Source organism: Chanodichthys erythropterus, chromosome 5, assembly GCF_024489055.1.
Source record: "Chanodichthys erythropterus isolate Z2021 chromosome 5, ASM2448905v1, whole genome shotgun sequence".
In the NCBI taxonomy this organism is placed as follows: Eukaryota; Metazoa; Chordata; class Actinopteri; order Cypriniformes; family Xenocyprididae; genus Chanodichthys; species Chanodichthys erythropterus.
Genome location: NC_090225.1, coordinates 36,543,632 through 36,569,383, shown reverse-complemented (window position 1 = coordinate 36,569,383; position 25,752 = coordinate 36,543,632). Strand labels below are relative to the sequence as shown.

The 25,752-nt window shown below is 36.1% G+C and overlaps 1 protein-coding gene across 1 annotated transcript in view; it reads left to right on the top strand.

Moving 5' to 3' along the window:
* prkceb (protein kinase C, epsilon b) overlaps positions 1-25,752 on the top strand; it is a 140,805-nt gene that overhangs the window by 96,150 nt on the left and 18,903 nt on the right. Inside the window, exon 11 of the mRNA XM_067386994.1 lies at positions 12,316-12,470. Within this exon, the coding sequence (XP_067243095.1) occupies positions 12,316-12,470 (155 nt within the window). The remainder of the gene's footprint in view (positions 1-12,315; positions 12,471-25,752) is intronic.

Genomic DNA, 25,752 nt, shown 5'->3' with positions numbered 1-25,752 from the left:
ATGTTCTGTTGTTGCTCCATTAATCGCAGTCAGATTGTGGCTGCTCACTTTGTGACATCTGTGTAGGCAGCCGTACCTGTCTCCACTTCAACTGAAGAAGACAGAATACAGAAAGTCCGCACATATAACGGATGCATGTTTTGATTTAAAGTCCTTAATTCACCATTTACAATTGAGAAGTAACTCTGTTAACGTATCGAATCCAGCATGTGTTTGCTTTTCTGCACCCTTAACAAAATACTCATGAGTGATTTATGGATTTTGTACATTTGTTTGTTTTATCTGTCTTTTCCTGAGGAATAGAATTTAGTATGCGACAGCTTGTTTTCACAATCAAAAAACAAAGATTTTCTTTTTTATTTAACTGAATTCCTAGAAGATGACTTATGTTGACAAAGATCCGTCTTTGTTACATTGTCATTAGGGTCTTTACAGAGTGAAGAAAGAAGAGAGGTAGTTTGCAGTGAATGTGGTTGTATGTGACGGCAGATTATTTACATTGATCTTGCAGTTGCAGTTGATAAGTATTACTGAATATATACAGTACTTTACAGTACAGAATGGCTTCTTTAAGCAAAAATCAGTATTTAGTGTGACCTCCTGGACTTCTTCCGGAAACTCTGAGAAACTTCTCATCATATTTTGAAAGTTTTCTTGGCCTTCCAGTTATTTTTTATTTATTTTTTTACCCCATTTAGGTTTGCCACTTTAGTCTATAGAAGCTGCTTTATTTTTTATTTATTTATTTATTTATTTAGTCAGTTTTTTTAATACTGCATACAAATTTCTTGTATTTTATGGTTATATTCTGATAAAGAGGCTGAGAAATAATTATATATGGTCATTATACCATTGCTAAAACAACATGCAACGACTTTTGCACACTATACATACATATATACATACATACATAGATATATTGAGGAATATATATATATATATATATATATATATATATATATATATATATATATATATATATATATATATATATATATATATATATATATATATATATATATATATATATATATATAAAATCACAACCAAGAGAATACAGTATACAGGAAATATATCACAACCATAAACTTTAACTGGTTCTTAACCAGGGGACTATAGGATAACATAAAATTATTATTATAATTATTAAATAAATTATAATTATTATTAATTATATTATTATAATTATCAAATAATCCAACTTAATTGAAATACTACAAAACATACAATCAATTACAATGACTCACTCCAACTTGATAACTATTTAAGAAAACAAACAAACAGGTTTGAAATCTCTGGAATAACACAATGAATTGTGGACAATATAGAGTATCAACACTTCCAATTTTTGTTAATTAAAATGCGTGCTTTGTCATAATTAAAACAGAAATACTGGAGGAAACATCTTACCTTTGAATATTGTGTTGGAGTATGGGGGCCTTTGAGTCAAAAACGTTTTAAAATATGATGCTTTAAATACACTTTAAAGACATCTATAGAATAAAATCAATTTAAAGACATTTATAGAATTAAATGTTCATTAAATTGTAAATGCTGCTCATGGAGCCCATCAGCCAGTGGAGGAACAATGATCCTGTTGCATACAAAGGAGGGCACCACAACAGGAAAAAGACATTTCCCCAAGCACGCATGTTAAGAACAGGGAGCATTTTACCTCCAATACTGTGGATTTAATTTGGTAATGTCTATGTGTAACTACTAAAATATTTAATATTTACATCCTGCAGTGTAACGTCTGAAGTTTCAGTGAATTCTGTTTGTTCTTATCATTTAAAACAAAAAACAAAACAAAACAAAAAACATGCCCAGCTCATGTTTAGCAACATTTACAGTACACTCATAGGCGTAATTTGTGGGTGGGATGGGTGGGTCATGTCCCCACCACTTTTTGCCAGGGTCGATATTGTCCCCACCACTTTTTGAAACATCTCATGGCACGGATGTATACTAATCCAAAAGAAACATCTTTAGTTGATTAGATCTGTCGCTGGGATGTGTGGTTTTTGAAATCATGTTGAGTGCTCGTTGCCACTGTTATCAGTGGCGTAACAGTGTTCTCTTGGCACTCGTGTACACTGCGCAGTCTTCACACGGATGAGCGCTAACACTGTTGTGGCCGGAGACTCTCTATTCATTCCAGTGAAATTGCAAAACAAAATACACTGCTCTTGATGTAATGTAGGGAGCGGGACAATGGTGTTGGAGATCCATGTGCAGGCTTTATTCATAAGAAGAGCGTAGTCAAACAGGGAGTAGGTTGATCACCAGCAAACAGTAACAGGAAGGCAAGGCAAAAGAATAATCCAAAAACACAAGCAATGGTCAAGCCAGGCAACAAACGATCAAAAACAAGGAAACAGTCCAGTGTCAAAACACAGGCTAGGTAAGAAAGGCAGGAAAAGAAAGAAACGGAATGCAAACCAATGGCTAAACAATACTCAGGTGTGAGTATGTGATTAGTTCCTAGATGGGGAATTGTGGGAAATGGAGTCCATATGATGACAATAGAACACGGACCCAGGGCACATGTAACAGAGCCCCCCCTCAAAGGAGTGGCTTCCAGACACTCCTAAACAGCCTAGGAGGGATGTGGAGTAGAGGCAGAACAGGGGGCGGGATGGAGGGCCAGGTCCTTGGATAGGAAGACGGCCTGGAAACTGAAGCAGGGCAGACGACTGGACTGGACTCATGGACAGAGGTGGACTCAGGAATGGACTCATAGATTGAAGCAAGGGAGCAGATTTATGGACTTGAGCGGGCTCTGAAGCGGATTCATGGACTGGAGTGGGCTCTGGAGTGGACTTGTGGACTGGAGCAGGCTCAGGCATCAATTCATGGACTGAAGCAGGCTCTGGGACTGGAGTTGATGTGTGAGCAGTGTACACACCAAATGGCAGTGGCCATAATGGCCAACGCGGCCATCTCTGAGGGCTCAGGCATGGCAGCCATCTCGGCTGAGGGCTCTGGCGTGGCAGCCATCTCGGCTGAGGGCTCTGGTCTGGCAGCCATCTCTGCTGAAGGCTCAGGCATGGCAGCCATCTCGGCTGAGGGCTCTGGCGTGGCAGCCATCTCGGCTGAGGGCTCTGGTCTGGCAGCCATCTCTGCTGAAGGCTCTGGCGTGGCAGCCATCTCGGCTGAGGGCTCTGGAAGCTCTGCTGAGATGTGACAAGACTCTGCTGAGACATGATGAGGCTCTGAAATGGCTGCAAATACAGGAACGGTCTCCAATGCAGCCATCAAATGAACAGGCTCTGGTGAGGGAACTCTTAAAGTTCTCTTCTTCCCCCACAGTGAACGACGAACCACACAAAATTAAGGCATAATCCATGAAGTCTCTTAGCCTGCAGTTGAACTTCCCTTCAGGAAACCAGAATTTTATGGGCTCATCAAGGCCAAAACGGAAAGCCACATCGTCAAATGGAACTTGAAACGATAACTCACAGAATTGGTGAACGTATTCCTCAATGGATTGCTCATAACTGGAAATGCTCATAAAAGCCGCTGGATCTTGGTTTGTAAGGAGCGGGACAATGGAGTTGGAGATCCATGTGCAGGCTTTATTCATAAGAAGAGCATAGTCAAACAGGCAGTAGGTTGATCACCAGCAAACAGTAACAGGAAGGCAAAGCAAAAGAGTAATCCAAAAACACTGGCAAAGGTCAAGGCAAGCAGCAAACGATCAAAAACAACAAATCAGTCTAGGGTCAAAACACAGGCTAGGCAAGACAAGGCAGGACAAGAAACAAACGGAATGCAAACCAATGGCTAAACAATACTCAGCCATGTGTGTGTGTCTGAGTGCAGCTTATAAAGTGTCACTGATGGGAAACAGGTGTGATTGGTTCCTAGATGGGGAATTGTAGGAAATGGAGTCCATATGATGACAATAGAACATGGACCCATTTATTGACTAATGTTAACTCTCGAGACTAACAATATATTGTATTATAGTAGATGTAAGGACGAAACTATCATATTAAACATGAGGTCTATGTCAATAAATTTTGTGCATTTATTATTGTAATGATACATTTACAATACCCCCCCCCCCCCCATCACACACATTCTTGTCCCATCCACTTTTTAAAACAAAGTTATGCCACTGAGTACACTAATAGTATAAATATATCATTGTTATCATATTTGTGTAGTATCATGTTGCATCCATGAAAGGAAAACAGAATACCAGTTTTGCACTGACTTACACGCCAAGCCCTGTTTACCCAGTGTCTGAGTTTTTTCAGCACCCTCTGCTACACTGAGCTTAATAAGCTTTTCTCTGTATAAACATTCCTCACAAAAATGTGTTTTCAAACAAGGAGTTTTATATGAAACATAGTGACATGCTTAAATCTGAAAAAGCATCCGAATGGGCCCATTAAGAACATTATGATGGACAGAGAGAGAGAGAGAGAGAGCAACATGGTTTCTGCATATAAGCTGTGTAAAGAGGCTTATATGTGTGTTGTTCTGGGAGAGAAATTCCTACTGTAATGACAAGCATCATCAAATGAAGTGTGACAGCTTCTTGGCCAGGGGAATGTGTGTTAAGATTCACTGGCAGCAATGTGTGTTGAATTACTACTTCACACAAGCTCACTGGGTCTGTTGTATAGAGTTTGTTTGACATGGTCTAGAATGATTTCTGTTAGGACACCTCCTGATATTTGGGTGCCGATACGATATGTATTGTGACTTTTAAGAATTGCGATTCTACATGTGTTTTGATTGGATATTGCGATTTTTGTTTGCTTTTTTTAAGCATTTTTCACTTTCTCATGTTCACTAGTAAGATACATGATATATATATATATATATATATATATATATATATATATATATATATATATATATATATATATATATATATATATATATATATATATAATACTCACTAATACAACATGTCACCCTCTCAGGACTCAATACTCAATACTAAGGATTTTTTCTGGTTCAAATTTTTACTTGTCCAGCCAAAATTTCCACTGGACCCACCACAAAAATATAAATAAATAAAACAGGCCTAGTTATTATCATCATTGTTTTTGACCCATAACTTTTATAAATAAGGTTGAGTCGCCAAAAACTACTAACTCATATAAGTTTCAAATATTGTTAAAACAAGTAAACTGTAAATAATAAAATAAGAACAAATATACAAATAAAATAAACACTGCTTTTCATGTTTTTCAGGCAAGTCTAACAGTAGTTTTCAGGTAGAGAAAATGAATAATCAAATGTAAAATAGCACTGCATATTCTTCACTGTATAAATGAAATATAGATTAATCCTTATTAAAGTTACAAAAGTTATTCAGTCAAGAGCAATGAGTTTTTTCTTTCTTTGTTGTTTGATTAACATAAAAAAAAAACAACTGCTGCATGTGTATTAGGCTGCTGTCACTTTAAGAGCTGCACGGATCCAATATACTGTTACAAACACATTTTATTTCTCATCTGTTTATGTTCAAATAACAGACAATGTTTACTAGGATACTTTCCGAGTAAAATTAATACATTTTGTGTGAATATGTCCGTTCAAGTGCAAGAATACATGAAAGAGAGCTCAATTTGAGTTGAGTTCTTTTTTGCGTCTTCTTGTGCTTGAATATTTAAATTAACAAGGCTTAAAAACACATTAATTTCCATTACGTAGCTATGTCACCATGTAACACATTTGCGTAATTAATGTTTTTTTTTTTTTTTTTAAATAAATTTTTTAACTGCCTATTTTGGGGCATCATTAACAATGCACTGATTTACACTCGGAGCCGGCCCCGTTAAATCGCGTGCTCCCTGCCACACCAGCTGTCGACTATATTACAGTGCATTTACAAAGTTCACACAGCTAATATAACCCTCAAATGGATCTTTACAAGATGTTCGTCATGCATGCTTTGAATTATGTGAGTAAAGTATTTATTTGGATGTTAAAGTTTTATTCTGAGTGAATTTGAGGCTGTCCTCCGTGGCTAACCGCTATTGCTACACTGTTGGAGAGATTTATAAAAAATGAAGTTGTGTTTATGCATTATACAGACTGCAAGTGTTTAAAAAATGAAAATAGCGACGGCTCTTGTCTCCTTGAATACAGTAAGAAACGATGGTAACTTTAACCACATTTAACAGTACATTAGCAACATGCTAACGAAACTTTTAGAAAGACAATTTACAAATATCAGTAAAAATATCATGCTATCATGGATTATGTCAGTTATTATTGCTCCATCTGCCATTTTTCGCTGTTGTTCTTGCTTACCTAGTCTGATGATTCGGCTGTGTGCAGCTCCAGACTTTAACTGGCTGCCCTTGTCTAATGCCTTTTATAATGTTGGGAACATCATGGGCTGGCATATGCAAATATTGGGGCGTACACCCCGACTGTTACATAACAGTCGGTGTTATGTTGAGATTTGCCTGTTCTTCGGAGGTCGTTTAAACAAATGAGATTTTGTTTAAGCGACAATGGGGATTGAGACTCACTGGGAAACAATGGGGTTTGAGACTCACTGTATGTCTTTTCCATGTACTGAACTCTTGTTATTTAACTATGCCAAGGTAAATTAAATTTTTTAATCAAGGGCGCCTTTAAATGTAAACCTATTCTATTAGACCCCCTGAACAAAATGAACATAATGGGGGCCCTTTAACAGAAATAAATGTGAAATTATTACATTGAAATAAATACAATCATACAAAAGTAGTTGTACTTACTGCTAGAATACATTCTAGATCATCAGTCAGCTGCTATGTTAGATCATGTAGCTCTTCTTTGTACTGTCACAGATTTTAATATAAACAAAATTTTAGGTTTTGGAGTTATTTTAGAGTATTTTCAAAGAACATTCGCATTTGAGACAACAGATACACTACAGTTCAAAAGTTTGGTTTCAGTCATCTAAAAAAAAAAAAATAACACTTATATTCAGTAAAGATGCATTAAATTAAACAAAAGTGACAGTATGATATTTATGTTACAACAAAAGAATGTAGGTTACACTTTATTTTAAGGTGATGTACTTACATTGTACTTGCTTAGATAAGTACAGAGTAATATTAATTAACTGCATGCACTTATATAGAGTTACGGTTAGGATTAGGGTTTGGTTTAGTTTTACTTACTTGTAATTATGAATTAGCTGTTATTACTATAGTATACTGTTTTCACAAAAAATATTAAACTGTTTTCAACATTGATAATAATAAGAAATGTTTTTTGAGCACCAAATCAGCATATTGGAATGATTTCTAAATGATCATGTGATACTGAAGAAAACAGCTATTTTAAGTTGTAATAATCAAAACAGATCAAACAGATAAAATGCAATATATACCTGGGACATTTTTGTCACTTTCAGTGGCGGTTTCTGATACTGATTACTATTGATTTAAAGGCTGGAGAGAGGGCTGTGTGCTCTGAATGAAACCTTTGCTTTAGAAATTCAGTACCCCAGCTTTCATCATCTCAGTCCCTGATGCAGCACAGAGCGCCTGGCATTCACATTCACCTGAACCTCTAGTATCAAAGAGAGAGTAAATTACAGTGTTTGGAAAAGGCCCTTATAACAAACACAATAAGGTTCCTTTCCATTTAAAATGTTGTTATATTGTTTTCTTTTCACATTATATTATTATTATTATTATTATTATCACATGCATTATTATATAATGCATGTATTAGGATCAGTCCTCTCAATAAATGCAGTACACACATACATACAGTATATGAATATGTCTAGCATCCTATATAGACTGCCTCTGAAAGTTAGCTGACTTGCTGCCTTGCTGCCCTTTAAAGTCAGGCAATGACTTTGCAGGCAACATTTGCGCACAAAGATATGTCCCAAAACTGATTTTGGACAGACTGAGGCAGCATAACAGTTTATTGATCTACAACAAAATGATATCTAAGCAAATATTTAATTATTACAATACTAATTTCTCACTAGAAATGAAATCAAAAGAGGAAAATGTTGGTCGAAACAAACTTTTACACACAAAATGACATCCAACCACAACTTTCAGATGAACTTTCACATGTTTTAGCATATATATGCATATGTATGCAGTTATGGCACCAACATTTTAAATACCACTGAAAATTCACAGTTCTCTATTCCAATTTCAGACTGTCCTCCAAAAAAAAAACCGACCCTATAGGTCGTTTTTTAAGCACCATATTATGACCTATATTTACGTTTTGAAGTCATGTGCCCTCTAGTGGGCGTAAAAATAATGACAGTGTCGTGTTACGTCTGTCGTCATGAAATGAAATAACACCACGTAACACCGCATTTTGATTGATTTCTAATCAAAATGCATGTTCATTTAAATGCTGTGTGGACTTTTTACACTATTTCTCCTATTTCCATTTACAAAAATTAAATTTTATTAATGACTACACCTACCCCATCCCTAAACCTAACCGTAGTGATTTATAGTGCATTTACACTTTATGAGCTCATGTGTTTCCTGGGATTGAACCCACGATCGCATGATCACATGATTGCATATTGTTATTGCAATGCTCTACCAGCTGAGCTACGCGAAACCTGAAACGTGATGCAGATAAAAGGGAACAATACATTCAAATGAAAGCAAATGCTCCTATGGGTCGTATTTCATGAATTAAAATGAAAGTGTCCTGTTGTCGATAGGGGCGCCACTTTAGTAAACGCTCCTATGAGTCGTATTTCAGGGAAGTAACAAACGACCTATATGGTCGTATTGGTTGGAGAACATGTTGTCCAATTTCAATACCACAGCTAAAACTACTAGCCTAACTAATATAAATTTAAAACATTAAAGACAACTAACAGTAGTTTCCAGGTAGAAACATTGAATAAAGTAATCAAATGTAAAATAACACTAGATAGTCTTTACTGTATAGATTAAACAGAGATTAATCCTTATTAAAGTTACAAAAGTTATTCAGTCAAGATTAGAGTGATTTTTTCATGTTCCTTTGTTGTTCGATTAACAAGTTTTTTTGTGTGTGTGAATTTATACGTTCAAGTGCAAGATGTGACAGAGAACTCAATTCACTATTCGCGTGCTATCTGAGAAGTGGCTTTCTGGGCGCGAGCTTCAGATGTTTACACACACAAAACTTTCCACACAGCGGGTGAGTGATGAATTGAGTTCTCTTTTCCGTATTCTTGCGCTTGAATATTTACATTGCAGAGGCTTAAACCTTTGTGACGATGCAGCGCTGGCCCGTCAACAGTCCTGAGCATTGTTCAGTTTACTTGATTGTTTACTTTCATGTTCTCACAACATTGCATTGTTAGAATTCATAAAAATGTTACCGGCCAACTAGCAATTGACAGTTTCATATACTCACCAACCCTGATCTTTACTCGCATTTGGTGCTTGGCGAGTGTTCATTTTCAGCCCTGTGTGTGTATGTCTGTAGTGAATTAATTCAGTATAATTTTGGATTTAGCATTTTGATACAATTAAAAATAAATAAATAAATAAGAGCGGTTAGAGAGCTGACGGCTCTATATGCTTTCAAATCGCTCTCGTGGTACTTTGATGTCATAAACCGTGTCAAAGTCAAACACACCTCTTGTATTGAATTAAAGCATGCAAAATAAGAATGATTTTATTATTAGTCTCAGACTTGTGAAACCACCGTATGTGGTTAAAGCACAGAGTCCGTTATTAGCTTTGGACTTAAAGATAAACATTCTTGATTAATGTCCAGGGCCACACACACAATACACTCTGTACTGAAATTATAATTATTTCCTGTTGCTATCAGCTTCACAAAGCTTTTCATTTGTTAAGCTAGTGCAGAGTGTGGTAATCTCACTGTGGGGAACGACAATTACCATGAAGAAAAAAGTGGGGCACAACTTCAGCCAACACAAGCTAACAGAAGACAACTCACACTTTGTGTTTTTACTCCTTTCATTTCGGCGATACTCTTTTCATGTTTCTTTAAGGTTAAAGTGTGTCTTGTTTGTGTTATGCAAGTTGTACTTTAACACTCATTCATATGTAGAAGAAGATGAAGCCCTGCTGATACACTCTGTTAGACCGGCTTGTTGGGTCTTGGTGGTTATCTGTCGATCAGGCCTTTTCTCTTGCACGGCGCGGGACGCCAGTATCTGTACATTTCTAATTAGAGACAGGAAATGTTTATTGGCAGTTGATTGGGTGGGCCTTTGCTGTAAGTTTGGGCACATTTTAAACAAACTATTTCAGCATCCTGTTTAAATTCGCTTTCATAGCAAAGGGACAGGCAGGGCAGACTGGCCTACAATTACATAAGGTTACAATGAAATCATGATTTCAATTAAAAAATATCAGCATATCATTCATATCACCAAAGTGAACCAGTTGTATGAAGCTTGTAATGTCTGAAAATATCACCCACACTTCTCTTTGTTCATTATTGTCTAAATTCAGAGACTGTTATGGGATTAGGTTGATTGAATAATAAAGGGAATATTTTCCACACCCCAAAGAACGATACACTTCAGGCCTTTTTTCACATCAAATCTTTTTCTTTTTTTTTACCAGCAAAAAAAAAAGAAAAAAAAAAAGCTACCTTTTTTGAAGAAAGATACAGCTAAACAGGTATTTCTCCATGGTTTCCATCATACAGCCAAATGAACGATGATTGTAAGTATGTTTGTTCACAGTTCAGCAAATTTTCTGAGCCAGTCTGTATGTCTGCTGACTAGGACATGAGTCACATAACTGGACTTGCAGTATGTGTGGGTTGATATACATCTTGATTCTTTGAAATGATGTGCATGACCCACTGAAGATAATGAGTTATATTCTTTTCAGCCGAGCAGGGCAATGGGTTCATGCTTTCTGAGAACGGATGGATGCTTCTAGGCCCGTGTCTCCTCTCATTGACTCTGAACTTCCCAACATTTATATTATATTCTGTGGCCCGTTTGTCTTTTAACCCCAGTTGCGGGTAATTGGTGGATTTCATAATTTCTCAAAACTGCATTCCCCTATGTCTGAATCCTTTATGTAAGGCTGGGGAAAACAAATTGATAACACTTTAGATTGGGGTCCATTTTGTCACTATTAACTAGTTGCATATTAGCATGCATATTACTAGGATACTGTCTGTTTATTAGTACTTATAAAGCACATATTAATGCCTTATTCTGCACGACCATATTCTACATCCCTTAAAGGGTTAGCTCACCCAAAAATAAAAAAATATGTCATTTATTACTCACCCTCATGTCGTTCTACACCCGTAAGACCCTCTTTCATCTTCGGAACACAAATTAAGATATTTTTGATAAAATCAGATGGCTCGGTGAGGCCTGCATTGCCAGCAAGATAATGAACACTTTCAAATGCCCAGAAAGCTGCTGAAAACATATTTAAACAGTTTATGTGGCTACAGTGGTTCAACCTGAATGTTATGAAGCAACGAGAATACATTTGTGCGGCAAAAAACTAAATAACGATGTTATTCAACAATATCTTGTGATGGCCGTTTCAAATACTGCTTCATGAAGCTTCGAAGCTTTACGAATCTTTTGTTTCGAATCAGTGGTTCAGAGCACCAAAGTCACGTGATTTCAGTAAACAAGGATTCGTTACGTCAAAAGTGAAATTTCAATGGTTCATCACTGGGGGGCATGACTTTTGATACATGCTCCGAACCACTGATTCGAAACGAAAGATTCGTAAAGCTTCATGAAGCAGTTGATATTGTTGAATAAAGTCGTTTATTTAGTTTTTTTGGTGCACAAAAAATATTCTTGTCGCTTCTTAACATTAAGGTTGAAGACTGTAGTCACATGAACTGTTTTAAATATGCTTTTAGTAGCTTTCTGGGCATCTGAAAGTGTTAATTATCTTGCAACGACCTTACTAACTATTAAAAAGCAGTAATTAGGAGTTTATTGAGTCAAAAGCCATAGTTAATAGTTAGGGCTTGAGAATTGGTGAGAAATCTAAAGTGTGACCAAAATATTTTTATTTGGACATTAGATTGTTAAAGAATCTTGAAAGTTGTGAGAGGTTCACTGAATATGTATATAAATGTGAATGAAACTCTTGATATGTTTCTTTGTAATACTTCAATCAAAAAGACCCACAATTCTCCATCTTATGAGTTTTGAATCAATATAAATCAGTCTAAAGTCTATTACTATCATTAAAAATTAATAACATGTATTACCAAAAGCATTGTTTACCAAGAATCTTCAATGGAATCATTAAGGAACTGGAATGTTTGAATAAAACATTTAGCAAAGTTATTGAGTTATTAACTAATGAACCTGTTTCTTCTATTTGTTATCTTCAGGACCGTTTGTTCTTCGTCATGGAATATGTGAATGGCGGAGACCTGATGTTCCAGATCCAGCGTTCTCGCAAATTCGATGAAGCTCGTTCCCGGTTCTATGCTGCTGAGGTGACCTCGGCCCTCATGTTTCTGCACCAAAATGGGGTCATTTACAGGTAAATTCATTGCAACTGGCGATTGACGACTGTAAAAGGCCAAAGGTCAAATAACATTCAGCCATTGTTTGGTTTCAAACATCGCAAACTTCTTCTGTTTGTCTCACTGATAGACATAGCATCATTGTTAAGTAACCAGAAGAATGGAATGTCTTGAAACATCTAAGCCAAAATACCATTGTAACACACAAAAAAATACATTCCAAATTTAGTGAAATTTTAGCCTGATCTTTTTTGGACAGAAAATTAGCCATCCGTTCCAAGTGTTTGCTCAAGTTTAATCCGGAATCCAGATCATTTATTTTCTCAGAGGGCTGTCACGCAATCCTGCACAGATTAGGTCTGAAGTGAATCAAATGCAGTCTGTATCACATGAACTGGCTCTAGCATGGTGCGTTGTATCTTCAGGAACTATTTTGCCTAGAGACAGGAGCCCTTGTCTGCCTTGTTTACCTCAGGTTGTTTACTTTGATGAGCTATGTGCAATGATTTATTCGTTCCCAGACAGTTTGTTTACCCTCTCAATTGTGTGTCATTAACCACACACAACGGGCAGTGCTTCTGGGGCTGGAAGGCCAGGCCTTCCTTGGGATCATATCCATCGCTGGCTTCTTTTTAAAGTGGAATTTGTCTTTACTGTCCAAAAATATCCTAAGTTTGCATGTTGTTTACATGCAGCTTTATTTTGTAATGTTGACATCATAGAATTTCAATGTAAAATTAAATGCATGATGCCAGCACGAAGCTGCACATAAACAACATGCATATCTACAATGTTTTGGGCAGTATGACAAGAAAATGATGAGTTGAATCTGTAAAATGACATATGAATCTGTATTACAGATTCATTTGTCATTTCACTGTAAAATTGAATGCATGATGCCAGCTGTACAAAATAAATATGCATGTAAACAACATGTAAACCTATTATGTTTTGTGGACAGTATGATTTGAAAAATAAAAGTTAAATCTGTAAAATGACAAATGAATCTGTAATACGGAATCATTTGTCATTTCATTTTAAAATCGTGTGCATGACGCCAACACAACAAAATAAAGCTTTATGTAAAAAACATGCACAATTAATTATATTTTTGACAGTATGACTAGAAAATGTAATGCAGATTCATTTGTAATTTTACAGATTCAATTTTACAGATTTTGTAGCTTATTCAATAGAATAATGTCACATAACGCTGGGAGCCCAAGTCATCATGACCCCTTCTTCCTGTCGCCCCTCTGGCTCTCACTGAACCCAGCGACCTGTGAGTTTCCTCACCCACCCATTCTCGGCCTGGTCCTGAGCTCTTTCTGGTCTTGGGCAGGAAGAATCTCATTTGGAGTTTAATGTTGTATTGAATTAAATCCACCTCCTCCCCACACTGGCCTTCCTGAACCCAGACTTTCAGAGACTGAAGGGAAATGGGGAGTTCTTATGAAAATAGGACACTTAAGGCGAATAGGTCAAGCAGAGGTCTGGTGGTTCTAATTACATTAAGTCTATTATTTTTCCCCTTAATATTTAAAAAAAAAAAAAAAAAAAAAATCTCTGTTGTTGGCTACTCTTGAGACTCATGAGATACATCATGTTATTGGTATGTTCAACAAAAAGAAAGTGTAACCATTTGGTCATATGAGCTTTATTGGGATTGCAAGGTACAAGAAACCATCAAATTACAACATGGAACTTGTCAACATTATAGCCTGATAAAATAAAAATAAAAATAATAATAAAACCTCTCCATTCACTTCTTGAGCAGGATCTATTTAAGAACACTGTGTGTTGGACGACTGCCATGACTTCCATTCATGTCTCTCACCCACCTTACAGTCGTCTGACCCCTTGTTTACGCTTACAATCGCTGACATGATGTTTCTTTGGCAAGAAAGTAGACAGGATGCGATTCAGTCAATATGAATGGCTTATTGTGTGTTATAAGAAAACACACACATACATGAACTTCCAGCCATACACCTCAGATCGGTTCAGGCGCCAGTTCTGTCGATTACCTGATGATGACGACTAGACCATGAAATGCTGGACTAGTGCTCCACCCTCAATGAAGGTCATTTTAAGTGCAAAGCATGCTGGGAGAATGATTGATTGGAGGGCTCATGTAATCTGGCTCTGTCTATGCTCTAGCCCAGCACAGGAAAAAACAAAGGAAACATAAATTGTACAGGTACTTCATATAGGAGATGAGGATCACAAAATAGTATGGTGTTCTGGACACCAATGTCTAACTAGGGAATATATTTTATAAGGGAAATTGTTCAATACTGTGTATATGGCAGATTAGGGTTAGTTGTCACATTGAGAAATTCCTTGTGGGGCCATTTTTTGGTCATTGTCCACTGTGTTTAAACATGTTTCCATTGTGGCAATGTAGCACATAATTTATTTGTAATGTGTACTTTTTTATGGGTTTCTTTATCTACAATTTCCAACCTTCATAATTTATTTATTTATTTAATAGGGACTTTGGGCCCTATTTTAACGATCTAAACGCAAAGTGTAAAGCGCACGGCGCAGGTGCACTCAGGGCGTGTCCAAGTCCACTTTTGCTATTTTAACGACGGAAAAACGGTCCGTGCGCCGGGGCGCATTTTTGAAATGGGTTGTCCCTATTCTCTTAATGAGTTCAATAAACCAATCAGAGTGTCATCTCCCATTCCCTTTAAGAGCGAGATGCACTCGCGCCATGGCGGATTGCTAAGTTTCCATTAATAAAAATGTTTGCGTTTACGTGATACATGATAATTTTAAGTTAAATGTATGAATTAGAATCAAATATTTCAATTTAATAACCATTGTATGATGTATGAGTAAAAAATAAAAATCTGCTAGTTCTGCTTACTTAAACTTATTCCTCAACTTAAAAATTTTGATGTAAGCAGTTGCTTCAATTTTTTGAGTTTTGCCTACTTATTCGAGCTTACAGTAGTAATAATGTCCCTGCAATGATGATATAATGTAAAACTTGTGAAAATAATTTCTACCGCAATAAATAATTCAATAAAATTAACTCAATACTGTAAAAATTCCAGATTATTCTCCCTTTTGTCTTGCCTCATTTTGGGAAAATCCTACATTGTATGAGACCTGCGTATCAAATAACATGTTAGCTCTGCTTCAAGCGCATGGCAGAACTGCATTTTTCCCCTATGTGAACTAATTCCACCTCTCTGTGACCTGCCACACATACCGGGACCAAAAAAAAAACAAAAAAAACAAAAAAAACCACAGAATGCAGAACATTCTAGAACAAAATGTGCAGGTGTAGTATTCTTCTCTCTATCGAGGAAGGACATGGTGGCAGTTTTGATTGAAACCGCAGAAGTTTGATCTGGTTAAAGAGGGCATGTTTGATCTTGACTTCCCTGATGTAGATTGCAAATGACTGGTTTGGTTGTTTGTTCAGATTCACTGGATCTAAAAATATATAGTAAGTGCAGGTGGCATAAATGTGACTCCTCTGCTTGATTACCCACCTTTGTTGACCTGTGGCTCTTGAGGAATTTTGTTACGGTGTAACATGGGAGCTATATTCTTTCCAGGATATGGAAGGCACAAAAGCGCTGAGACTAAAAGGGCTTGTGATGGAACATGTGAGCTGGTAGTTATTGAAGTATTTCCACACCTTGTTCTTGCAAGATCTGCTTTGTGCGCTCTTTGTAACCTTTCATCTGGAAAGGAACATAAGATGATTGAGGTGCTTTTCCTTTTGCTACAATAAGTATCCTCTTTGTGTAAGAGCTAATTGATATTAACCCAAGAGCACATTCAAAAATACGCTTTTACTTTAGTAAACAAGGTCCTCTATGTACTGGACTAAGAGGCTCAGTTACAGCCCCTATAATTACTAATCACTTTATCCTTGTGCGCAAGTTGCACTGCTTGCAAAAAACAATGATTGGTTCATTTTTGTTCCTTTTTATCTACTGATATCAACAAGGAAATTTAGCAAATTTTTGCTTCTCTGTTATGCATTATATATTATAATATAATAATTAGGTCATGCAGATGTTGCTTGGTAACCTTCCAGGAGTGCCCAACTAACTTAGTATCCATGAGCTTCATTCATGCTCACCTTAATAGGGTCTGTAAATGACTGCATACAGACATCTGAAGATATAAGATACAGTGGTGCTCAAATGTTTGTGAACTATATTCTATATTTCTGCAAAAATGTGACCCAAAACATCATCAGATGTTCACAAAAGTCCTAAAAGTAGACAAAGATACCCCAATCAAACAAATGAGACAAAAATATATACTTTGTCAATTATTCATTGAGAAAATGTATCCAGTATTACATATTTGTGAGTGGCAAAATATGAGAAGATCTATGATTAGCAGTTAATTTGAAGGTGAAATTAGGCTCCACCTGTTCTGAGATGTTTTCAATCGGTCGGATGACAATCAGGGGTTGGTTTGTGACTTGTTTTATTTAAAGATCAGGATCTAGCAAAGTCTGAACTTCACAACATGTGTTTGTTGAAGTGTACAGTGCTCAGCGTAAATGAGTACACCTCCTTTGAAAAGTAACATTTTACAATATTTCAATGAACACAAAAACAGTTTCCAAAATGTTGACAAGACTAAGTTTTATTTAACATCTGTTTAATTTATAACGTGAAGGTTAATAATATAACTTAGAGAACAAAATTTTCAGTTTTACTCAAATTAGGGTGATGCAAAAATGAGTACACCCCACTTTGTCTCTGGAGCAAAGCTAAATTTTAGACTACAAATGTCTAATTTAACAAGAATTCAACCATAGGTGAGTCTAATTATTCATTACACAGGTGTCCAGCAGACAGTTTACTATAAAAGGGTGTTAAAAGCCCTTCCCGTTTCATGCTGTCAGCAATGGCACCCCATGGAAGAGAAATGTCACAAGACCTGAGAAAGAAAATAATTTCTTTACACCAGAAAGGTGAAGGCTACAAGAAGATCAGCAAAGCTTTACTTATCAGTCAGAATAGCAAAAGTGGTGCTGCAACCATCTTACAGAGACGTTCAGGTTGTCCATGGAAGTTAACACCTCGTCAGGAGCGTCTTCTGATGAGAAAGTTTGAAGAAAATCAGCATGCAAGTTCACTGCAGTTATCTAAAGAAGTAGAAAGCCAATCTGGGGTGACTATTTCCCATGACACAATACAACATACACAGCAGAGGAATGGCATGCATGGGTGCTGTCCACGAAATAAGCCTCTCCTAAAGCCCAGGCACAAAAAAAGCCCACCTAGAGTTTGCCAGGGCCCATGCTAACAAAGATGAAGACTACTGGGACTCTATACTCTGGAGTGATGAGATCAAGATATATGTTTTTGGAACTGATGGCTTCAAAACTGTATGGTGTAGCAAAGGTGAGGAATACAAAGAAAAATGCATGGTGCCTACAGTGAAACATGGTGGTGGCAGTGTCCTTATGTGGGGCTGCATGAGTGCTGCTGGTGTCGGGGAGCTGCATTTCATTGATGGCATCATGAATTCACAGATGTACTGCTCTATACTGAAAGAGAAGATGCTACCATCAAAATGTCTCCAACTTGTTCATTCCATGCCTAGAAGCCTTGATGCTGTCATTAAAAACCACGGAGGCCATACAAAGTACTAGATGTAATAGTTTTTGTTGTGGGGTGTACTTATTTTTGCATCACCCTAATTTGAGTAAAACTGTACTCTTTTACGCTGAGCACTGTATCATGGTATGGGCAAAGGAGATTTCTGAGGACCTCAGAAAAAGAGTTGTTGTTGCTTAATTAAACCATCTCTAAAGAGTTTGGACTCCACAAATCCACAGTCAGACAGATTGTGTACAAATGGAAGAAATTCAAGACAATTGCTACCCTCCCCAGGAGTGGTCTACCAACAGAGATCACTCCAAAAGTAAGACATGTAATAGTCCATGAGGTCAAAAAGGATCCCAGGGTAACTTCTAACCGACTAAAGGCCTCTCTCACATTGACTGATGTTAATGTTCATGAGTCCACCATCAGGAGAACACTGAAACACCATTGTGTGCATGGCAGAGTTGCAAGGAGAAAGCCACTGCTCTCCAAAAAGAACATTGCTGCCTGTCTGCATTTTGCTAAAGATCATGTAGACAAGCCAGATGGCTATAGGAAAAATATTTTGTGGACGGATGAGACAAAAATAGAACTTTTTGGTTTAAATGAGAAGCGTTGTGTTTAAAGAAAGAAAAACACTCCATTCCAGCATAACAACCTTATCTCCTATGTAAAACATAGTGGTGGTATTATCATGGTTTGGGTCTGTTTTGCTGCATCTGGGCCAGGACGAATTGACATCATTGATGGAACAATGAATTATACCAGCAAATTCTAAAGGAAAATGTGAGGGAACACACATTTTTGCAGAAATATAGGAAATTCATTCAAACACCAGTGTATATTGATAACAATAAAAAAGTAGCATAAAATCCATTCATTGTAATGAATGTCATGAAATGTCTCAATTTTTAGACCTGCTTGTGCATGTGTAAAATGTGTTTGGAGTTTATATATATATATATATATATATATATATATATATATATATATATATATATATATACACACACAGTATTTGCAAAAGTCTTAGGCCACCACCATCTTATTGTTTTAGCAAAGTTTTAATGACCATCCATTTTTGGTCTTTATTTTGATACAAACAGAAAATACAGGAAATATGTGCACAAAATGTAAAGAAAAAAAAAATAGAACAAAAATGGCTTCTTTAACCAAAAATCAGTATTTAGTATGACCTCCTGGACTTCTTCCAATTTCTCAAAGAAGAAAATCTGAGAAACTTCTCTTCAGATTTTGCAAGTTTTCTTGGCCTTCCAGTCCTTTTCCATTCCATTTAGGTTTAAGAGAGCCAATTCCTGCTATTGCTCAAGTATAAGAGGAGTCAAGTCAAGTTAAGTCAAGTCACTTTTGTTTATATAAAATAAAACCGCATTTAAAATACAGTAAAGATAATATTGTGAAATATTATTACATTTTAAAATAACTGTTTTCTACTTGAATGTATTCATTTGAGGACAAAGGTGAATTTTCAGCATCATTACTCCAGTCTTCAGTGCCACATGATCCTTCAGAAATTATTCTAATATGCTGATTTGCTGCTCAAGAAATATTTCTTATTATTATTAATGTCAAAAAATAGTTGTGCTACTTAATATATTATTGGAAACCATGATACGTTTTTGTCAGGATTATTTGATGAATAGAAAATGCAAAAGAACGACATTTATCTGAAACTTTTGTAACATTATAAATGTCTTTACTGTCACTTTTAATAAAATAAATGCATCTATGTTGAAAAAAGTATTAATTATAAAAAAATCATACTGAATGGTACTGTAAATGTTTGAAGTGTGTGTGTGTGTGTAACCATTATCTATAATTCTAAATATTTGCACACAATAACTAAATTTGTTAAAATATAATAATTAAATATATAATTATTAAATGAACCACTAAAATATGATTAGATTGAACTAAAAGACTGTACAAAATCCATACTGTTATAATAGAGAGGTGTACGTCATGCCCTTCTTAAGTTTGTTGTAATGGGATAGCTTTAGTTGTGCATATTTTTTTAGGTTTTTAGCACTTTTTTTGAGTACAGAGGGTGCTGTGTACGTAATGGAAAAAATCACTTCTCAAGATTCACTTGAAACACAGGAAATGCTCTAAATTGAGTTTGCTGCTGTTTCCCTCTCTCTATCTTTCTCTGCTTTCTGACTTGTTGTGTTCTTACTATGTCAGTATTTTCCTCCAAATGAAAGGAGCTCTAGTAAAATATAATACAATAGTTAATCTCATCCTTTATAGCCCTTTTTGAATTTTTACAACCCATGCTAAAACGTTAATGTTGTTTATAAAATTTCCTTTTATCTTCATTTGCTTTTCATTGAAAATGTTGTTTTTTTTAGTTGTATGATTAAATTTACTTATCAGAAGGAAAAAGAAAACATTCATTGTTTTTTATTGATTTTTACAACAAACTCACACAAATCTTATCAATATAGACTACTAACAACTATAATGAATAAAGCAAATATGTTTTGAATCATATTTAAGTTAATACTTGTTCCAAACAATCACTTTAGCAAAGGTTGTACTATATTCTGTTTATTTTTGTTCCAAAAATATAATGTTATTAAAATGTTCACTTTTTTGCTACTTTTAAAATAAGATTTAATGAGGCTCTAATAAGGCATTTAATTTACAGAGAACCAACTGCACATCTGATGTGCCTCTGACATTATGTGATATCTTGAATCTGACAACCAGAGTGGACTCACAAACCCTCACCTTACAACCTCAGAAAGTCACACACTCTGGAAAAAAAACCAAGAGTATGTTATTTAACATCTTGGAAAATAAATGTGAAAAGGAGAGCAGCATTCACCATTCATGCACTTCAAAGGGGACAGATAAGAGCAGCCAATGTAGCAATGTCACATAATCTAAATCAACAAAATGAAGCTCTCTGGATGAATTAAGGTCTCTTTCTTGGGAACGAGAGGAAGAACGACGTGACCAGGATGTGTCGGAAGGTAGACTACTGTAGGACAGGAGGGGATGGAGTGGGGGAAGAGAGACAGAAATAAGAGACAGATGGAGAGATGGACAATTCTGGAACATCTTGTGATGTAGAAGCACATGTGGGTAGAGGACAATACATAGCAGCCGTTCACGTCTCATGAACGTTTTACCCTTCTTTTTATGCACCTACAGTAAAGATTAGACACACCTACTCATTCTTTTGTCTTACTATTTTTTTCACATTTTGGAATGATAGTGAAACTCAAATGGAAGTAGGTAAATTATGTAATGAAAAAAATAAGGCTATAATTAAAACTAATTTAAGCTATAAAAGTGGCCAAAAGCGATATCAGACCTAGTAAAATTGACATCTTTACTCTTTATTCAAATATTATTAAAATTTTGTTTCAGATTTTGTAAGCATATTGTGTAGTTATGCTTGGAGTCAGTAGCTTATTTGTGAAATTTTGGCAATGAAACATGAATGTGTGGACATATTTTTTGGCGAGGTTCTCATTCAAAGAAATTATGAATACATGCAAAAACAAGACAGAACCAATGAAATATTAATAACTGATTATGTTGTAGTCAGTGTATGCTTTTTCCTGAGCTTTTTGTTTTTCAATGCGTTTTTTTTTTTTTTTTTTGCAGTAAAATTAAACCTTGTAGATCAAAGAAATGTATACAGGTTTGGAACTTGAGGGTGAGTAAATGACAACAAAGTTTTCATTTTTGGGTGAACTATCCCTTTAACCAAGTTTAGTGTTTTGCTATTCCCTCATATTAAAAAAAAAAAAAAGAAAGAAAGAAAGAAATATTTTTTTTCTCATATTTTGATGATTTAATCCAACTTGTAGGGTCATTAAAGTCAAATATCCTACAACGGTTTCTAAGACCTTAACTCTTCAATCAAGAAGTGGATCTTAAAGTCCCCCTGTAGTAAATAATTTTTTCTGTTAAAACTCATCTTTGATCACCAAAATGACATATTAGCTTGAATGTAACTCTACACCCTAGCCTCATTTAATATACATGGATCAATGAATATGCAAATTAGCCCCACCTCCACTCGCTCACGGCAGCTCGGAGAGTATAGGCTACTGTTGCTGTAGTGACGACTGACAAGCAATTTGTTGTTTGTGTTGGATATTTAAGAAAAGCTTGCTTTGCTTCATATATTCAGTTTAACAGCTCTGCAACTGAACTGAATATTTTCTGACGCTTAAATTGTGTTTTAAATTATGAATTGGTAAAACGCCTTTGCAAAACGTTTGGACTGCTCTCTCACTGAATCACCTGAAGTGATTTCTCAAAAAAACAGACAGTATTGAGAGAACAAGCAGCTGTTTTCCTCTGTGAATATGCTCTAAATTTATGTTTGACAATTTCGTTGCTTTTAGGACTTTTCAGATTTAAAAAATTGAAAATCCTGCAGGCGCCGGTGTCTTCTCTGTACATGAAATAAATGCACATCTTTGAATGAGCACGGATTTCCAGCATATTTACTTTATTACTATCAGGCAGGCTAATATCTATGTTTTGATCCATTCCAGAGGCAGCCAAAATCAGAATTTATAATGGGCTGAAAATTCACTGAATAGCTCTCTCAGAACTTGGCTTGCAAGGACACACTGACTGAATATGCCCACGAATCACGGTCACACATGTTTTATAGTATTAAAATATCTCAGGGGGGCTTACTTTGCGTGAGCCCCTGTGCGCTCGCACACTTGGCACAGCCCTTGCGACGGTTCTGTTATTCATTAATATGAATTCATATAATTAGCTTTTGCTTGACTACGTTATCAAACAGCTAATAATGTGTTGCTAATGTTACATAAACCATGTTCCTGTTCTTCATCTGAGAGTCAGACAGCTGCCTTCTAAAAATCAGAGTATCCTTACAAACGCTTTGAACAACGCAGAACGTCAGTGGAGAAAGGCATATAGTTCATCATAACATCGTAATAGACTCGCTATATTGCTAAATCTACACAATTTTTCATATCAACAGAAAATTTACCGGGATAACCTGGCTTCTCTCGAGACTTTCCTGCTTCAGAGCAGCCATAGTTAATGATATGCTAAAGCCTGCCGGCACGTTGTTGTGATTGGTTACAAGGTAGTCTGTGACATCACAAACACCAACGATTTCCAAAGGGTTTTTGGTTTACTGCAGTTTTAAACATAAAATACTCAGCAGTATTGCTGACTTATGAATTTGCACATGGTTTGTCTTAAAGCATATTAAACAACATTAAAAACTTGATTTTCACCACAGGGGGTCTTTAAATTTGGGAAGTGAGTCTCTCACTGTGCATCTTTCCAACATTCATTACAAGCATTTTCCCACAATTCTGCATGTTAAGAGTGATTGAACACTCTTGGTGGGGAAAGACAGAGAGGAATGAAGCCCCTCCTGCCAACTTTTCAGACCAACAGGAACGTACCGAGAACCAGGGTGCCTTTCTGAAAGGGAACAGTTGCGTAAGGGTTCCGACGCTCCCCTCCCTTTTCAGTGAGGATGGTTTTATGAAAACACCTTTGACTGAATGACATCCTGTGAAGTGATGTTGACATTCTTGTTGCAATCAACCATCAAACCCCAATCCAACTGGTTTCTTCCAACTCCTTGTTGTCTTTCATCAGTGGCACCTTATCATCTCGCTCTCTCCTTTTCTTTTTTTACTCTCTCTGTCTCTCTTTACCTTCCTCTTGTGTTGGTTAAATTCACTCCACGGGTACATGATGTGCCCCAGTCTGTAATAGTAGAGCAAGCCCAATAAACCAGTGTTTCTCAAACTTTTTTGTCTTATTTATCCCCATCTCCATCAGGAGTACTCAAATAATCCTGCAATCTGGCCAGAAATCTTTTGAACTTATACTGTATATATGAAGTAAAGTACAGTTGCACTTTATTTTGATGGTCCACTTTAGACATTCTACTAACTACTGTACAAGTAACTATGCAACTTCATGTCAACTAACTCTCATTAGAGTAGTAGTAGACTGTTAGATTAGGGTTAGGTGTAATTGGAATAAGTTGACATGTACAGTAGTTGTAAAGTCACTCACAGTCAATAGAAAGTCTATTGGGAGAGCATCTAACTCTCACTTGTATGAGAGTTAGTTGAGATGTAGTTGCAAAGTTACCTGTAGCTAGTAGAATGTCTAAAGTGGACCACTGAAATAAAGTCTAACCTAAAGTACTTGTAACTGTACTTCATAACTACTCTAAATAATATATATTTTTAAAGAGGTGGTTGATTATGATTTCACTTTTTTAACTTAGTGTGTAATGTTGCTGTTAGACCATAAACAATATCTGCAAAGTTACGATGCTCAAGTTCAATGCAAAGGGAGATATTTTCTTTTAAAGAAATCGCTTTTTAAGTACTTCAACAAATGGCTGGTAGGGACTAAAACAAGCTTCTTCCCAGGTTTTTGACATCACTAACCCTAAAATTTACATAAGCCCTGCCCCCGAGAACATGCAATAAAGGGGTGAGGCCATATAATTGCAATAAAGTACGCAACAATAGCATGTCATAAACGCAAGATGACAACATAAGTTATAACTAATTAAACAAAATTATACCTTTTCTATCTTCATGCAGCATATATTCTCTGGTTCTGCAGGATCTTACAACAATGTTACATCCCGAACTCTGTTTCCCAGAATCCTCCCTGTTCATCACCTGCTTTCACTTCCCTCATCAGCCTTCCCACCATTCCCTGGATTCCCTGCAACTGTTGTCATCGTCAGCACTCCCTTTAAGTTGGACTTACTCCTAGCACTCCCTGTCCATTCTTGTTCTTGTTATATTGTGTAAAGTATTGTAGCTGTTCTGTTCTTTGTCTGAATAAATACCTCTGTTAGAAGTCTGTATTTTGCCTCATCCCTGCTACACTGCTGATTGTAACAAACAGTTCCCACACGAGCGATTTATAGATTATCATGACAGAATATGCTAATCAATGACTTTAAGATAGTTAACTCCACATCAGCTACATAAATTCATCAACTAACCATTCAGAAACCTCCTGTTGCATTCTACATGTGTTCACTTCTTCTTGAGTCTCTCCATCATTGTCCGAACAGTTTCTGACATTTTCAGTTAGTTGTGAGGTAACCAGCACTGCTAACACGAGCTCTTGAAACTCCGCCCTCTTCTTGGGAGCAGCAGCTCATTTGCATTTGACACACAAAAATGGAGCGTTTTTGCTCACACTCAAAAAGTGACCAATTTACCATGCTCTAAAAAATGATCTGTGGGGTATTTTGAGCTAAAACTTCACATACACACTTTGGGGACATCAGAGACTTATTTTACATCTTGTAAAAGTGGCATTATATGACCCCTCTAAATATGCCAACGCAAATGTAGTTTCTGTGCTATCTATCAAACTGCATTAAAACTTAAGAATTTTACTTTCCAAGTTTCATATATTTTTTTTTTAATTAGCTTTAATTGAATACTTCACAGTTGTTCTGAGTTCAACATATGTACATCGTTTAGAGATTAATCAATTTAATTTGATGGAAATGTTTCATGCAATCAGAATATGTACTACGTGGTTAAAATATTTGCAGTGTTACTCTTTTTTGCAGTGTAGCTCAGTTACATTTAAGAATAAATGGTACTTTTTATGTCAGCACGTTTTACTAATTCATTCCCTCATTTTAGGTAAATTGTTCACACTATATATTAATGTG